Source organism: Melanerpes formicivorus, unplaced genomic scaffold (assembly GCF_026170545.1).
Source record: "Melanerpes formicivorus ecotype bairdi unplaced genomic scaffold, bMelFor1.0.p_v2 SCAF_16, whole genome shotgun sequence".
NCBI classification, from domain to species: Eukaryota; Metazoa; Chordata; class Aves; order Piciformes; family Picidae; genus Melanerpes; species Melanerpes formicivorus.
The window spans coordinates 11,714,652-11,732,187 of NW_027142368.1; the positions used below are offsets into that span (position 1 = coordinate 11,714,652).

Sequence of the window (17,536 nt, forward strand, 5' to 3'; positions counted from 1 at the left end):
CGGGTCCAACCCACCCCTGCAGGCAGCAGGGACATCTACAACCTGATGAGAGCCCCAAACAACCTGACCTAGAATGGTTCCCACCTCTCTGGGCAGCCTGGGCCAGGGTCTCACCACCCTCAGTATCAAAAACTTCTTCCAAGTTTCTGATCTAAACCCTTGGGTCCACTCAGCAAAAAGCTTGCTCTTAGTCTGGTGAGGGACAGAATGAGAGAGAGGAGAAAGTTGTGGTTAATGAACCCCCCTCACTGCAGATTTAATGGCTGGAGAAGTTGCATCTGAGACCTGTGGGGGACAGATGGCAGACAGTTTGGGGTACCTGATGCCTATGAACCTGTGTGTGCACTGAGCAACACCTGGGCCTTGTTTCCATTCACCATGTTTTAAGAAATGCAAGGTTTTATTTCTGTAGACAATAAATAACTCAGAAATGTACAATTCCAGTATGAAGTTACCACCATGGGGTGGGATGTGGGCTGCTCTTGATGCCAGAGCAGGCTGGGAAGATCCTGTCCCAGCCCCAGGTGAGCTGGTTGGTGGCTGATAGCAGCACTTTGGGACATGATTCTTACGCAGTGTCCAGGTGGAACTGTTCTCAGGCTGCAGGTTTGTTGCCACTGAGCTCCCTGCTCCAGGAAAGACAAACCTGAGGAACAATTTGAGGGGCAAACAGGGGGCTTTATGACAGAGATTATGCTGCAGCGTGGCACTGAACACCTTGAGGAGAGAAGAGAGCCTGTGGCTCCAGCCAGGAGCACACTTCCCTGCTACTGTCTCAAATTAAGGCCAAGATTTTAATAACAAGAGGATGGAACAAGGTCCTTCTCAGACCATGGTCTCATCTGTTTCTCCTCTGTGGCTGGTTCAAAGCCACCCCACCCTCTGCAGCTCTGTAAGGCAGCAGTGAAAGGACCAGTCACATCAATACACTGAAGGTTTCACCAGCACAAGGTTCTCCAGGCTGCTGGTGCCAGGACTTGATGCAGTCCCAGATCTGCTCAACTGCAAGGTGAGGCTGGGGGTTCCATCACCCCTTTTTTTCCCAGCAGTGTTTAGGTAGGGATTTTGGTGGTTGTTGGTTTGGCTTTTGTTGTTGCCTTGAGAAATTGGAAGATTTGTTCTATCTCTAGGACAGATAGTTCCCATTTCCTTTGGGTTCCCCAAGTGGATCTCCTTCCCCCTCTATTGATGATGTTTGCTGGTTACAGATGGGTGGCTGAAGAGGAGTGACTCTCTTTTAGGGTCCCTGTGACCTGCTGCACACAGACTTTGGGAGGCCAAACCTTAATTCCTGGGCTAAGATTATTTCAGGACATGGTGTGAGGAAGGCTGGGATGTGGCTGAGCTGAATTCTTGCTGTTTCCTGCCTTTTTTTAGCATCCATGAGCAGAATCTGTCCTACATGGTGCTAGGAAAAGAATTGGACAATGTGGTTCCAGTTCATCCTGCTGGAAGAGCTGAGAACTTGCCGTGCCAAAGCTGTTGAGTCACAAGGTCACCAAACAGGTGAGGGAAAGTAGGTGCAAGTTCTGTGACCACAGTGTTTGAGGTCTGGGGAGATGGGAAGGTGGTTAAGGGGAACCTATCCCTTTGCTGCTGCAAGCCATGACCAGCATTTTGGGAATCTGTCTCTCCAGCTGTGCTCTGCTGGGAGGGTTTGTGCCAGTGAAGACAGAGCAGTGTGCACCTCTCAGGGCTGCAGGAGGCTGAAGGCTACTTGGCCTTTGAAATCCTACAGCTGGGCAACTTTTCCAAGTTGGACCTTGGAAGCAGATTTCTCAGTTCTGTCCCCGAAGGGGAACTGCTGTTAGCTACAGGTGCCCAGGCTGCAGGGAGAAATGGGAAGAGAGCAAAGAGCATAGAGAGCTGAGGAGTTTGGATCTCCCAGTAGCAGGGAACAAGTTCTGCAGGTCACTGCTGAGCCCCATGTTGTCACCAGCTGGGATGGCAGCACGGGAAGGAGCTCCTGAGAATTTTCTGCACTTGGGTGGGCAGTTCAAAGTGTTTTATAACACCACAGAATCGTTTTGGTTGCAAAAGTCCTCTAAGATCACTGAGCCTGACCATCAGCCCAAGACCACCATGACTGAGCCGTCTGTGTAAGGGAACCTTAGGGGTACTGTAGCTGGCTCTTTATTTGAGCAACAAAATCATTTAGGTTGCTAACTGTAGTTACCCTAAGCCCAGAACATGGAACTAATTTAGCTCCATAAGAAAAAAATTCAGTGAAGCCCTAAAAATATCCAATTTCTGCAGAGGAGAACTCTGCAAGTGTTTTTGTGGGGGCTAGAACAAATGCTGAGCCTCTTTGACTCTCCACAATATGCCTTAGAATTGCCCAAGGAGCCTGCTCAGGGTCTTCAGGAGATATGGACTCAGATCTGAGAACCTGCCTGGAGGCTTGTGAGAGGCAAAGGGAAAATCAAGAGAAAGAATCACAGGACAGGAAAGGGCAGGACAGAACAGACAAGAAGAGGCCAGGCCAGAAAATGAAGGCAGCCCCAGTGCTGGCAATGCCCATTTCCACAGAAGGAAATGCTGGGTCATGGTATGCAGACAGCAGGGTGCTGAAAGCTGTCCTCATCTGCCTGGGGAGTGTGACCAGTCACAAAGCCAGCCCTGGCTGTGCATGGAAGCTGTCTGTTGCCACCAGCTGGTCCAAGGTTCTGCCCAGCTGACCTGTCCTCTAACCTGAGGCTGGCTCTACATGAGAGGGAATGCTTCCAGAAGGAATGGTGCTTTTGAGGACAGTTTGGCCACCCACACTGGGATGTATCTCAGGAGGCTTTATTCTGGGCTAGCCCTCAACTGGTAGGAGCACATGAGGTGGTTACTGGAGAATGTCTCCCGGTTAAATTTCCTTCAAAGGGATCTAGCTCTGAGACCACGCTGATGTGAAGAGCTGCATGTAGTAGATGCTGAGGGAACTTACTCTAAAACCTGGAGTCTGAAGCCAGACTGAATTGTTAATGCAGCTGCTGCTGTGGATGCCAAGAACTCACTTGTCTCCAGCCACAGGTCCTTCTGTGCTGCTTAACCCCCTCAGTGCTAAGGCTGAGGAAGACAAAATGAGTGAGGGGCAGATCTCTGGGTGCCAATACCTAGGATCATAGAGCAGTAAATTCCTGAAGGATTTCAGGAATTCCCTGGAGTGGAAAGGGACAGCAGTAGTTTGTCAGGCTGGTCTTCACTACCCAGCTCCATAAACCTTTCTGAAGTGGAACAGTAAGGGAAGTGCCTCTCACAAAATGGTTGCTTCAATCTCGCCATCTGGTTCAGCTCCTGGGGGCTCAGCCATGGCTGCTCTGAGCCTGGACACCTCTGCTGCTGGGGGCTTTTCTTCCTGTTGTTCTGCAGAGCCTTGTTCTCCTTCAGGAAGGCTCTGAACTGCTTCCTGCTGAGTCTGTGGCACTCCAGGAAATCCTGCTTTTGCGTAGCTCTTCACCATCTCCTGCACCTCTGTACTCAGGCTTTTCAGCTTCTCCTCATACTCAGCCAGTGCCTCCTGCTGGAGCTGCAAAAAGAAAGCTCAGATCATTCTCCAGACACTGAAGCCAAACAGGTGTCAGGCTGAGGATGGTAAAGCATCTGCCCTGAGAGAGACCAATATAGTGAGGTGTTAGCTCTTGGTGACTTTGGTCTCAGCCATACGTTGAATGAGTTGTCTGCAGCCTTCAGAAGGATCATTGACTTACCACAGGCTGCTGGCATATTGTCTGCACAGCAACCTTGAGAGAGCATGAATGTCTTCTGTGAGTCTGAAGGAGCTCAGGGATGAGACTCCTCTCCTCTGATGATGCATTTCCATCACACTTTAAATTTAGGGGGTTTGTATGGTTAGATGAATGCTCGTGCTGCCTCAGGGAGCGTAGGAGTGCAGCACCTCTCAGAGCTGTGTAGGCTCCTGCAGAACCACCTTCTAAGTCATTCATCTTCCCAGTGTACTGAGGAGTAGGTGTCTGAAGCCTGTGTGGAGGCTGTGTGGCATTCATCAAGGAATGCCCAGTGAAGGTTGAGCCCCTGCAGTGGCTTGGGTTTGATGACTGCTAACACCACTGACCCTCAGCTTCAGCTCTGCCCTTACCTGACTTTCCTTGTCCTTGATTGCTCTCAGATTATCTGCCTGCTTCTCCTCCAGTTTCTGTTGGTACCTGGCTGTCTTTTCTGTCACCTTTAAAAAGAACAAATTAAAAGAAACTAATTTTTTAGCAAAAAGCAAGTGCTATAGCCATCCCCAGCTTGTAACAGGAGGACACAGGGCTGTAGGGCACACACCACACTGTCCTCTCACTTCCGTTTCTGAACAGCTTCTGCTGGCCCTGAGTTATCTGTGTAGAACTCCAGCCCCTGAACTCCAGGGCAGCAGGAGTGTTTGGGGACACACATATGGGGACAGGGTCTCTGCAGAACAAAGATGAGATCATCAAGGTCTCCTCTCCTTCTGCACTTTTATCATAGAATTGGTTGGGTTGGAAAAGCCCTCTAAGATCATCCATCCAGTTCAGCTATCAACCCAACTCCACCATGGCCATTAAACCACGTCCCAAAGCGCCATGGCCACACAGTTCTTGAGCACCTCCAGGGTGGGTGACTCCACCATCTCCCTGGGCAGCCTGTGCCAATGCCTGCCACTCTTGCAGGAAATAAATAGTTCCTAATCTCCATCCTAAACCTCTGCTGGCACAGTTTCAGGCCATTTCCTCTCATTCTATCACTTGATACTAGGGAGAAGAGACCATCCCCCAACCTGGTACCCTCGTTGCAGGGAGCAATGAGGTCTCCCCTCAGCCTCTTCTCCAGGCTAAAACAGTTTTGCACATTACTAAACAGATGTGAGGTCATTAGTTGTGCTCCAGAAAATCCTGGAATTAGAAATGCAAAACATCCCAGACAGCTCTGTCTGTGCTGCCTCTGACCAGGTGGGAGGGCTCTCCCAAACCTTGGGGACCTGCAGTGTTTTAGAAGAGGTAGCAGCTGCCATCAGCCACACCTTGGCTGCCTGAATTCCACACTCGGAGCCCTGGATGGGATTTAAATGCCTCAGAGAGCTCACTCTGTCTGTGAGCTGTGCTCACACCTTGCAGAAGATGGAGGTTCTGTGGCAGACTGAGAGAAGAACTTACCAGCTTGATTGTTTGCACCACTTCCTGGATGTGAGAGTTATTAATTTCTTTCTTCAACCTTTAAAGAAAGGAAATGTATAAAAAGCCTCTCATCCATCTGCTCCCTTTATATAACCTCATTTCTCAGTGCTGTGCAGGAAGGCAGGACTCTCCTGCCCACACAGACAGGTGTGGTGTCTTCTCAGTGTCCTCCCACTCTGAGAGGCTGCTGTAATTTTAGGAAAGGCAAATAAAATACCATTCATTTCTGACTGAGACAACAGCCACAGCATTGGATCCAAAGTTCTGGGGTTTTTCAGCTTAACAGCAAAAGGACCTTGCTCTGAGCCAGAAGCAAACAAGGCAGTGTCCTCTGCCCAGTACCCTTGAACACCTGAGGCTGTTAAAACTGATTCATGGTTTGGGTTTTCTGACTGAGAACAACACTGACCCTGAGCTACAGGGTGCTTGAACACCCAGGCTCAGGCACAGTGTTAACCTTTGTAACAAGGAGGAAGAAAGAAGGCTGCAGCCTGCATCTGCCTGAGCACACCTCTGACTGAGAACTGCTGCAACTCATCACAGAGATTGTAGAGGGGCTGGGGATAGCCCACCTTTGAGTCTAGTAGGGGCTAAATACCCACCAAGGCATGAGGGTAGGCAGTACTAGGAAGAGCTCCTGGGGTTCACCTGAAGTGAGTGGAAGGTGAGCCCTAAGGTACCCTTCAGCATATAGCTTCTCCATTCCCACTTGAGCTTCTCCTCCCCGTGGCAGGGCAGGGGATATTTCCAAGGCACTGCTGCTCTCTGGCTTGTCAGAAGTCCAGCCAGTGGAACCAGCCTCACTGACTGCCTTACACACAAAATATGAAGCCCATGGAGAAAGCTCCAGAAGCCAGTCTCAGCAGGCTGCAGGGCAATGTTCTTGCTGCAGCTCAGGAGCAGATGTTTGGCCTCACTGTCTGTGCCTGTGCACTGGAGAAAAACTGCCAAGCCAGGAGGGAGGCCAGCACAGCTTCCCTCATCCCCACACTGCCTGTCTGGCTGCTCTACAAGCTCTGTGCTGGTGACAGACCTGCCTGGAGCAGGACAGCAGGCATTCTGCATGTGCAGAGCCCAGTGACATCTTCCCCAGTACCTCTCCTGAGCAGCTTTGTCACTCGTGTTCCTCATCATGGTCTGGATTCGCTCCACTCTCTTTGCCTCCATCTTCTTCTTAATGTCTTTAATGTTGCTGTGAAGAGAAGAGAGTGTTGTGAGGAACAGGACTGCTCACAAAGTCCACACACCAACACAGCTCCCTGCAGGGAGCTCTGCTGGCCAGAGAAGCAACGTTTGAGTGACTGTCCAGCAGAAAGCCCAGCTTGCCCTGGGCAGTTTCCAGCTGCTCTGCTCCCAGTCTGGAGCCATCATGGGATGGTTGTGACCCAAGTGCAGGACCCAGCACTTGGCTTTGTTGAACCTCATCCCACTGACCTCAGCCATCAATCCAGCCTGGCCAGATCCCTCTGCAGAGCCTTCCTACCCTCCAGCAAGATCCATGAATCTTTCTGGCTGCTGTAGATGTGAACCAGTTCCCAGCTACCCCACCTGTCTCTCTCAGTCCTGCCTGTATAAGCTGAACCTGCTGAAACAGAGAATCTCTCCTAATGGACCAAGTTTTGCCTGACTTAACACCTAAAGGCTGAGAGAGGATTTAATGGGGGGAAGGAATGGGTGAGGAATTTAGCTGCAGGACAATGTTATTGCAAGAACAAATGGAGAATTGCCTGAGTAGGAATCAGGGAATTGATTCTGCCAGTTGATTTAAGTACTGGAGCCAAGATGGTCAATTCATTCAGAAGAGTAAGCTGATCTGTCCCTGGAAGGGAGTAGGTGTGATGGACTGACTAGAGCAGATAGAGATGGCAGCCAGGGACCACCAATCTTATTCCCTACCCAAATGAACTAGCCAAGGCTACTTACTGCAGCCTGAATGTTAACCCCCTCTTTGGGGCCTCATGGCAGGAACACTGTTCTGGACAGCACAAGAGCTATGCTGCCACCACTGCCGCTGTGTAAGACCCTGTGTCACACTGCTGAGCCTCCATTCCTCACCAAAGAGTCACCCCATCTACATGGCTTTTAAACACCTCCAGGGACATTCACTCACTGTCTGCAGGACAGTGCTTTGACATCTAGCAGAAGCTGCTGCCCCAGAGAAGAGCTATCCATTACCTCTTTGTGACTCCAGCATTAAGTTTACCTTTCAGATGACTCCTTCAGTGCCTTCAGCTCAGCTGCTTGCCTCTCTCTGGCCAGCTCTGTTATCCTGCTGACTTGCTGTTCAAGGGATGAAAACAACATCAAAACCAAGGTGAGACCCAGCATGCCATCAGATTCAGCTTTATCCCTGCCTGCACTGAATTCCAGTTAGTGGACTGGCTCCCTCAAGGCTCCAAACCACTTGGACCCCTCACACACCTCCACCTTTATTGTCAGCTTCCAGTCTCTGTGTGCAGCAGGCAGCACATTCATAGAATCACAGAGCTGTTGAGGTTGGAAGAGACCTTTGAGATCATCAAGGCCAACCACTTGCCTGGAGCTCAGAATCCCACCACTGCTGCTGAGCCACTGCCACCAAACCAAGTCCCTCAGCACCACATCCATGTGTCCTTTAAACGCCTCCAGGGATGGTGACACCACCAGCTCCCTGGGCAACGTGTTCCAGTGCCTGAGAAGAAATTGTACCTAATGTTCAACCTGAACCTCCCTTTGCACAACTTGAGGCCATTTCCTCTTGTCCTGTCACTTGCTACATGTCAGAAGAGACTGACTTCCTTTCAGGGAGTTGTAGAGAGACAGAAGGTCTCCACTCAACCTCTTCTTCTCCAGACTGAACAGCCCCAGGCCCCTCAGCTGCTCCCCACCAGACCTGTTCTCCAGACCCTTCCCCAGCTTCACAGGCCTCGCAGTCCTTACCTCTGTGGCATGCTGCTCTTTCTTTCGTCGAATCCCATCGTGGTGTTCCTCCCCAAAGTGGATCAGCTCCATCTCCAGCCTCTCCCTCAGTTCCAGCACTTGGCTGTCAATGCTTTCTGCCATGTCTACAGGATGTGCACAGGTACCAACATCACCTGTTGTCAAACTCCTGCAGAACAGATACAGCAGATGTGCTGCTTCTAGAGAGGCTGACACAATCCTCACCTTCCTACCCACCCTCAGTGGGCACATCCAACACTATAAACCCAGGGAGGTGTGGATGCCCACTCAGAGGAGGGGAGCCCACGTTTATCTTGGGGAGCCCTCTGTATTGGTTTGTGCAGCTGACCTGCAGGCCTTACCTCTTCTTCTGGGTTTTCCTAGAGTGCGTCATCCTTTTTTTGCCTTGAGAGCAGAGAGCCTCCAAAAAGAGCACAGAATATTTCTGCAGCAGCTCCTCCCTTCGTTTACTTCCTTTCCTTTCCAGTTCCCTCAGTTCCTTCTCCTGCCTCTTCAGCAGCTTCAGAAAGTGCTTCATCTGCTGCAACTCTGCCAGGCTGGCTGTCTGAGGCTCTAAAATACAAAATTAAAGAGCCTGTTTTCTCCCACCCAGCATTTCTCAACCTGCTCTGATGCCTTTTGGGGTTAGACAGAGGCTTGCAGCGCTGCCCTCATTCTGCTTCGTCATCTTCTCAGCACTGCATCTGCTGGACAGGTGGTGTGGGCATGGCCAGAAGTCGCAGCCCCAAGTTGCACCAAGGAAGGGTCAGGTTAGATACTAAGAAAAAAAATTCTTCCCAGCAAGGGTTCTCAGGCTTGCAACAGCCTGCCCAGGGAGCTGGTGGAGTCACCATCCCTGGTGGGGTTTGAAAGCTGTGTGGATGTGGTGCTGAGGGATGTGATTCAGTGGAGGAGGCTTAGCAGTATTGGGGGGATTGTGAGCCCCACGTGAGTGGTTGAACTTGAGCTCAAAGGTCACTTCCAACCTCAACAGTTCTGTGGTTCTATGATTCTACAGCAAGCCTTGCTGCCTTTGGACTCCCAGGTCCTTTTCCTCAGAGCTGCTCTCCATCGGACCAGCCCCCAGCCTGTGCTGATCCATGGGGCTGTTCTTCCCCAGATGCAGGACTTGACACTTGCCCATTCTGCATTTCACTAGATTTCAAATCTGGCCAGAGCAGAACTCATGTGACAGCCTCAGCCTCCCACCCTGCTCTAAAATTGAGTTGCTGCAGAGCTAAAGCTGGGGCAATCCAAAGACCTTCTGACCTGTCTGTGCAGGTGATGGCAGCCCAGCTTGTGTAAGGTGTTGACCATAGCAGCCCCAAGCCTATCCTCTCCTCCTGACCTGCTGTGAGCTCACCACTGTGTGGTGAGGTGGTCAAAATGGGTTGATGGTGCCACAGGCAGAGAAATGGAGTGCCCAAGCATGAAGTTCCATGTAGTTTGTCTTTAGTGCTGGCTACAACAGGCAGGGCTGGACCAGTGCTTTTTAAATTCACCTCTATCCCAGTCAGAAACTGGGCAGAGAGGGAACATAAAATGCCTGGAAGGGGTTCAGCCCACAAGGTATTACCTGCTATCTGTGTCACTCCTCTCATGTTTTCATCCTTGGCAAATGCTGCTGCTCCTGAAATCACACAAAAAGGTTCCTGTTCACGTTCTGCCTTGGGTCTTTGGGTTGAAAACAGACAGTGGAGAGCTCACCAGCAATATGGGCCACATAAAAGTGTGAACACAAAGGAATTCATTAAGCTGCTGAGATGCCCAAGTGCTTGGGAGCTTAACAGGCACAGGAGAAAGGGAACAGGGGGGAAAAAGGCACATGGAAACTAGTTTTGATTAGGTGAGAAGGATGTTCTGGTCTGAAATTCGAGAAACTGCTTGTTTGGATACCAACATAGTTGCAAGGGCAGTAATCAGGTTGACACAGGTAATTAGGAAAGAATGCTGACTAGCTGTTGATTACTATAAAACACACCAGAAGAGAATGAGATCATCTGACTAACCTGGCCTAAAATTACTCTCAATTAGCTGATGTTGGAAGCATGTTTGAAGAACATGAAAGAGGTTGTGGATGCCCCCTCCCCAGAGGTGTTCAAGGCCAGGCTGGATGGAGCCCTGAGCAAGCTGGTGTAGTGGAAGGTGTCCCTGCCCATGGCACTGGGGTTGGAACTGGATGGTCTTCAAGTTTTCTTCCATGAATCTATGAACAACCTTCTGGCACTTCCAACAATACTACACTTTTAACACGTGTTGTCTATCTTGTAAGGTCAAGAAGGTGCCAGTATGAAAGGAACAAATGTATTTTCAGGGCAAACTTTCTCTGCTAGGGCTTCTTTAACCCTAGCAGTCAATGTTGGCTTTGTGTTTTGCTGGCTATCATACATGGTGCTGAGGGATGTGGTTTAGTGCTAGTGGCTTAGCAGCAGTGATGGGATTGAGCTCCAGGTGAGTGGTTGGACTTGATGCTCTCAAAGACCTCTTCCAACCTTCTATGGCTGGAAGAGTTTTATGATTCTATGAACCCATAACTTCTTCCTAGTTCTATGATTCTATAAAACCATAACTTCTTCCTAGTTCATGTGACTGGTTATTTTGCCTGTTATTTTAATAGCTCCCTATTTAATCTTGCAGTCAACACAGAGGACTGTTTCTTCCCACCTTTGAGAGGGCAGATCTTCCCTTCTAGTTCAGCCCACACCACCCACAGCTTTACCTGCAGGCCCATTGGGAAGAGGAATCCCCAGTTTCCAGCTGGAGTCTGGCATCCCGTTAGCTTCAGCAGATGGGAGGTTCCTGTGTGTGCCAGGCCTCTAAAGCAAAGATCATCAAAGCTCCGTTATTTCAGACTGAAGCCACTCAACATGCTGTAGAGACAACAGAGCATGACAAACTCACCTCCACTGAGCCATCCTTCAGCTTAACTGATCTCTTGTCTTGCAGACTGAAGAACTTGATGGGGTTGGAGAGAGCAATAGTCAGATCTACAAAGAAAGAGAAGGCCTTTGCTCAGGTTGTCACCCAACCCACTGCACTCTGCCCTCCCTTGCCTTTTGCTCTCCTTTCTGGCCTAGGACAGGGATATTTTGTGTTCTCTACTTGTCACAAGCTTCTCCCTGACAGAACAATCAGAGGGGAACCATCTTCACCTCAGGCCCTTTCTGAGGTGCTGGCTCACACCTGATGTTTAGAGCATCTCTGTGAAGCTGAGAAGAGCATCCTGCTCCCAAAATCCAAAGCCAGGGTCAGCCTTTGCAACCTGCACAGCTCCCTGATCCAAGTCCAGGCCATGCTGTACAATACTTAGCCTTTTTGAGGGAGTATGTGTTAAACCCCTCAATCTCACAGCATTTTCCTCTTGAACAAGGTTCCTCTGCAGGAACAGAGAGGAAGAAAGAGTAAACATGAGGAGTATTCACAAAAACTTCTGTGGCTGATGCTGTTGCATTCTGTGTGGCTTTGCTCAGGACTTTAGAAGTCAGTACTTTCAGTGGGGCTTCTCTCCTGATTCATCTCTCACTGTGTGACCATCCCCTTTTTAAGGGAAGAACACCCTGTCTCAGAACCAGCAAAACCATTCCTCTCTTCAAGCAGCAAAGAATACTCCTGTGCTTCCTAAAGCCCTGTTCTTAAACCCTGACAGTTATTGCCTCTTTACTCTAGGAAACCTCTCCCTGCCTCTGAATAAAAACTGTGAAGAGATTGACCCATTCCAAAGCAGAGAGTTAGCCACATCTGCACTGCACATCAGGTGTGTGTGCCTCCACCCATACTGGGAACCAGGCAGAGCTACAGAGCAAGCATCCACTCTCTCCTGAGGAAAGCAGTGGTGTGACAGGATGCTGGCAAGTGCTCAAGTCCCATTCTGACAAGGAATTAAGGGTGCAGCAGGAAAGCAACCCCCAGGCTGGAAAAATGCTTCTGGATCAGAGTTTGGCCAAAGCCAGAGCTGCCTCCACATGGACTCTACCTGCCCAGGCATCAGGGACGTAGTCCTTCACCTCCAGGTAGACGAAGAGCGAGGGCATGGTGAGCGGCATGTTGCTCTCGCTGCGCAGGCAGACGTGGTGGTAGCCTGAAACCAGAGGAGAGAGGCTGTCCCCTCTTGGCTGCGTGTTCCAACAGCAAAACAAATTCTTTCTTTACAGAGGGTGTGGGAAATGAATTAGGGAATTAAGCCAAGGTTATGACAGGATGAATTCCAGGGCTTCACTGCCTATGGAAATCACAGAACCACAGGATGGTTTGGGGTGGAAGGGACCTTGAAGATCATCTTGTTCCACCCCCCCTGCCATGGGCAGGGACACCTTCCACTAGACCAAGATGCTCAAGGCCCCATCCAATCTGGCCTTGAACATCTCTCCAGGGAGGGGGAATCCACAAATGGAGATTAAGTAGCAAAATATGCAGCTGTTCATATCTTCCTTCCAATGAAGAGGTCTCCAGGGCTCAAAAGCTGCAGGAATTTCCACACCATTTACCTGAGTGCACTGCAATGACAGGAATGACACGGTGGCCAATGAACTTCCCTCCTTCCTCCCAAGCCACAATTTTGAGAGAAGCCAACTCAGGCATCATGATCTAAAGTTAAAAAACAGAGTTAAGGCACCAACAGAGAAGCACAGAATTGTAGAATTGTTTGGGTTGGGAGAGATGTCTAAGATCATGGAGTCCAACCATCAACCCAACACCACCCTGGCCATTAAGCCATGTCCCCAGGTGCCATGGCCACATGTTTCTCGAACACCTCCAGGGACAGTCACTCCACCACCTTCCTGGGCAGCCTGTTCCAGTGCCTGACCACTCTTGCAGGAAAGAGGTTTTTCCTGATCTCAGGCCTTTCCCTCTTGTTCTGTCACCTGATGCTAGGGAGAAGAGGCCAACTCCCAACAAAGCCTCCAGAGGCAGGGCTGGTAGCTAACAGGACCTTTAGGGATTCTCTGATGTGATTACCTTTTCAAACACAAAAGCCTCCTCTTTCCAGACAGGGTTAATGGAATTGGCAGTGGAGGTCAGTTTGGTTCTGTATTTGCGTTTTGTGTCCCTTGGCAACCCAAACAGCTCAACTTCCACATAAGTCTTCACGCTGCGGTCAGAGAGGAACTGACCAGAGAGTATCTAGGAACCAGCAGGAACAGAATTAGCAGCTGCTGAAGTGCACAGAAGAACCCACCCATACCTTCACCCCACAGTCCTTCTCCCACCCCAAAACATCTTTTCTGCTGCAGCTTCCAATCCACAACAGGCTTGTCTTTTACCTCCACCCATGGTTTATTACTTCAGCACTTTCTCCACCCTCCTCCCTTCCCCATCACCACAGCCTTGGCTCCTGTGTGCCAGATGCTAATTTTCCATTTTCATGCCATTATGATTAATTTAAAATAGTGAAAAGCCTGGGAGTTGCCATGGTAACAACTCTCCCATAGGACTCTCTGGGTTCATTTGCCACTAAGAGCTCCACTGGGTACCAAACAGAGGGGACAGCGATGCCAGCTATAGAATCACAGAAGGGTTTGGACTGGGAGGACCTTCAAGCTAATCAAGTTTCAACTCCCTGCCATGGACAGGGACACCTTCCACCAGCCCAGGTTGCTCAAGGCCTCATCCAACCTGGCCTTGAACACCTCTAGGGAGAGGACATCCACAAGCTCCCTGGGCAACCTGTTCCAGTGTCTCACCACCCTGACTGTAAAGAATTTCTTCCTAATCTCCACTCTAAATCTCCTCTCTTCCAGCTCAAAGCCATTTTCCCTCATCTATCATTACAAGCCCATGTCAAAAATCTCTCCCCAGCTCTCCTGTAGCCCCCTTCAGGTACTGAAAGGTTTCTCTAAGGTCTTCCTAGAGCCTTCTCTTCTCCAGGCTGAGCAGCCCCAATTGTCCCACCCTATCCTCATAGGGGAGATGCTCCAGCCCTCTGATCATCTTTGTGGCCTCCTCTAGACCCACTCCAGCAGGTCCACGTCCTTCTTGTGTTGGGATCACCAGACCTGGATGCAGTACTGCAGGTAGGGTCTCCCAGGAGCACAACAGAGTCAGAGAATCACCTTCCTGGTTCCACTGGTCACACTCATAGGCAAGGTGCCAGGAGGGTGCTGCCAGGGGAGGCCCAGCCCCATGGTGGTACTTGCCGTGATGGAGAGGGTGCTGGCCACCACCACGTCGATGCGGTCCACAGAGAAGGGGTCAAACTGCTTGTCTGGGCGCCTCATGAACTCGTGCTTCAGCAGATAGCCACACTGCCCGTTGAACTCAAAGAGAGCCATGTTCTGCTGCATGGGGACATCTGCCAGAGAGGAACACCCCATCATGTGGCCTGTGTGCTCTGAGGGAGCTGGAAGGTGCTGTACTTTTAGCTCCTGCTAGCCAAAGGCTCACAAAACCACTGCAAAAACTAATTAAAACCTCTCAGCACCCCACAGGGAAAAATATGACAGCAGCTGCTGTAAGATGAGTGCTTGGCTTGTGATTGCACCATAAGCCATGGCTAGAACTATATTAAAACCTTCTTTAGGAAGCCCCTGCTGGTTTGGGGTGTGAAGTAAATACCTGCCTGCCCCCCTCTGCTCCTTCCCCCTTTCATTTTGAGCCCCCTCTAGGTTCATATCCTCTGCCCGTTCTCTTAAGATCACTGTCTCTGGCTTCTGCACCTGTCTTCAAGATGATATCCTCAACATAATAGCCTCTTCTTAATTAATCTCTCGCTCCCTTTTGAATTTGCTGCCTTTTTTTTTTCTCCCACTGATTCTACAGCTTGTCTCCTACACTCTCTGTACATAAGACACTCCTCAGAGGAAAGAGAAAGATAAAGAACAGCTTCATCTGGAGGCTTTTATTTCCTCCTCAAGCTGATTGTGCAGCAAGGGAAGGTTTTTCTTCCCTGTTCATGTCAAAATACTGGAAATAATAGCACAGACAGGCCAGGCCTGCAGCCAGATGGGCTCTGCCTGCCACCTTACAGAAGAGGAAGCAACTTGGGGGAAGGAGGAGCTCCATAAGCATTTGTGAACATTATTTAGTCTGACATTATGTTACAGGACAGAAAGAGATTGTATCCAGGGTGACAGCAGGTCCATGTGTGCGTGTAGACACGAGTGTGCAAGACATTATGTGCCAGGTTTGTGCTGGGCCCAGCAAAGTGCCTGGGCCCGTGGGAGATGGAGTCAAAGAAGAACAGTGCTGTGGGAGAAGGCACACAAAGGTGCTCAGGGAAAACAGCAGTGAAGGAAGAGCCAAGGAACACGATTGCACAGCCTCCACTTAGCAGCTGGAGGCCAGTGTGGCACTCACCCATGGTCTGGAAGTTGAGTGCCACCATCTGACAGCCGACGTTCCAGAACATCTGGGGCAGGTAATTGGAGGAGTCCATGCGGGTGCCTTTGGGGTAGATCCGGCTCATCTGGCGCTTGTTGTATCTGCAGGTGTGCTATTGGAAACAACTCTGGAGCACTCCTGGGCAGCCTGGGGCCAGCTCATGAACTCTAGTGTGGAAATTGTTCAAGCTCTGCTACCAAATGCTCAGACCCTTCCCGAGAAGAGCAAGAGAGGCCCTGGCAACAACAGGCTCCTTTCTCACACCCTTTCCACTTAAGGACAGGCATCTGGCAGCCTTGCAGCAGGATGCATGCTGTTGAGAGTCTCTGAGGAGCCCCCAAAGCCACCCTGGAAGATCCCATGTCTCCAGCACCTGCACTCTTCATCAGTTTATCAGTTCTGAAACCAGAAGCCAGTTGGAAATGTCCCAGCCTTACCCAGGCTCTCCTACGGCATACAACCAACCACACAAGACAAAGGTGGCCAAAAGGATACTCCACAAACTGCACAGGGAACTTGGTTAGTAGGTCATAAGCCTTCAGCTCGGTGAAGGAGGAGATGACATAGCTCCGGTTCTTCTCTAGAGGCAGCAGATAAGGAAGCATTCAGAAGAAAGGCAGCCCCAGCTCCTAGTTTATGTGGGGAGCAGGGGACCCAAGGAGCACTTGGCCTCTTCACTCCCACTTTGTACTAGGTATCATTTTCTATCAAGGCAATTTATCTTCTCCTGGTCCCTGGAGAAGGGATTGGACAATAACAGTCCATCAAAGGTGGTTTGTTTGCCAGGGAGACCACGGTTGTGTCCTGCAGGACAGGAGCACAAACCCTTAAGGGCAACAATTTTGCCCATCTCCTCCTGAATTTCAGTGACACTTAGAGAATAGTTCCTGTCCAGAGCTTTAGTTCCAAGTGAATCCAAATATTCAGTCTTAGAGCTCACAGAATACTAGAACTGTTGAGGTTGGAGGACACCTTTGAGATCAAGTTCAGCTGCTCACCTGGAGCTCACAATCCCACCACTGCTGCTGAGCCATTGCCACTAACCCACATTCCTAAGCCAAAGTCTAGCACCAAGTCCTTTATTTTGTCAAGTTTCCTCTTCTTCACTCCCATGTTTTATTCCTTTTTGTTTCATCAATCAAACCAGCTCACTCAAAGCTAGACCCAAATGTGGGAAGTGTTTAGAGGAACCTATGTGCCTAAACAAACCACATGCATGGTCAGTGTCTCAGATGTTCCTCTGCCCAATCATCACAGAAGAGGAAAGCCAGGCACATGCATTCAGAAAAGCTGGGCTCATCCCTGCCTTCAGAAGCAGCGAAGCAAGCCCAGTGTGTAGGCTTTTTGTTCTCACCCTCAGTTGTACAACTGGGACCATTATCTGACATCTCCCTGTCTTCTCCTTACCAATACCTTACTACAGGGAGAAGGGCAGAAGGGATGTGTGTGACACTGTGCAGGTTGTGGGGAGTACACAACAGAAAATGGGTGAAAGGCAGGTGGAGAAGAGCAGCACCTGAGAGCACTGCTCCCCTGTTTGAGTGGACACATGAGAGACCCTGAAAAAAATGAGCTGGACTTACGGGCAGAGACTTCAAAGGAGTCAAACTTGATGGGCTGGATGTAATTAACGAGGCTGGACATCTCCTCATAGGCTGTCACCTCCAAACCAGCAGTGCCCTGAGCAGAAAGCAAGACCAGAAAGAAGAGGGATGATGAAACAAAACATGCTTGGGCTTCATAAAGGACTCTGATGGCTGCCCTGACCAGAGCACACCAGTTCCTTTGGTTTCCTGGTTCCTCTGTGGGCAGCACAGACAGGATTGCAGCTCCCAGGTGGCTTCTTAAAAAACAAAACTGGGGCATCCAGAGAAGTATCACAGAAGCACAGATTGGTAGGGGTTGGAAGATCTCTGGAGATCACTGAGGCCAACTCCCGTGCCAAGGCAGGGTCACCTGAAGAAGATCATGCAGAATCACATCCAGATGAGTTTGGAATGTCTCCAGAGACTCCAATACTTCTCTGGAGAGACCCAGGACCTCTTTAACCTCGCAAAGCACAGAGCCTGGGGCAAATCAGGGACATTTTCCTGAGGAGAAGGAAATGAAAAATGGGGTGGGTTTGGGTTTGTGTTTGTGTTTTTTTTCAGGGTAAT

The 17,536-nt window shown here is 50.1% G+C and overlaps 1 protein-coding gene across 1 annotated transcript in view; it reads right to left on the bottom strand.

Annotated features, from left to right (window-relative positions):
• Positions 1-262: 262 nt before the first annotated feature.
• Positions 263-17,536, bottom strand: part of PLCB2 (phospholipase C beta 2) — a 45,034-nt gene continuing 27,760 nt past the window's right edge. Inside the window, exons 16-32 of the mRNA XM_068148122.1 lie at positions 16,964-17,060; positions 15,876-15,960; positions 15,357-15,481; positions 14,198-14,352; positions 13,020-13,184; positions 12,548-12,647; positions 12,037-12,141; positions 10,965-11,050; positions 10,783-10,879; positions 9,640-9,693; positions 8,426-8,636; positions 8,064-8,232; positions 7,348-7,424; positions 6,241-6,336; positions 5,124-5,181; positions 4,085-4,171; positions 263-3,514 (exon numbers count right to left, since the gene is read on the bottom strand). Coding sequence (XP_068004223.1) covers positions 3,242-3,514; positions 4,085-4,171; positions 5,124-5,181; positions 6,241-6,336; positions 7,348-7,424; positions 8,064-8,232; positions 8,426-8,636; positions 9,640-9,693; positions 10,783-10,879; positions 10,965-11,050; positions 12,037-12,141; positions 12,548-12,647; positions 13,020-13,184; positions 14,198-14,352; positions 15,357-15,481; positions 15,876-15,960; positions 16,964-17,060 — 2,040 coding nt within the window. The 3' untranslated portion in view covers positions 263-3,241. The remainder of the gene's footprint in view (positions 3,515-4,084; positions 4,172-5,123; positions 5,182-6,240; positions 6,337-7,347; positions 7,425-8,063; positions 8,233-8,425; positions 8,637-9,639; positions 9,694-10,782; positions 10,880-10,964; positions 11,051-12,036; positions 12,142-12,547; positions 12,648-13,019; positions 13,185-14,197; positions 14,353-15,356; positions 15,482-15,875; positions 15,961-16,963; positions 17,061-17,536) is intronic.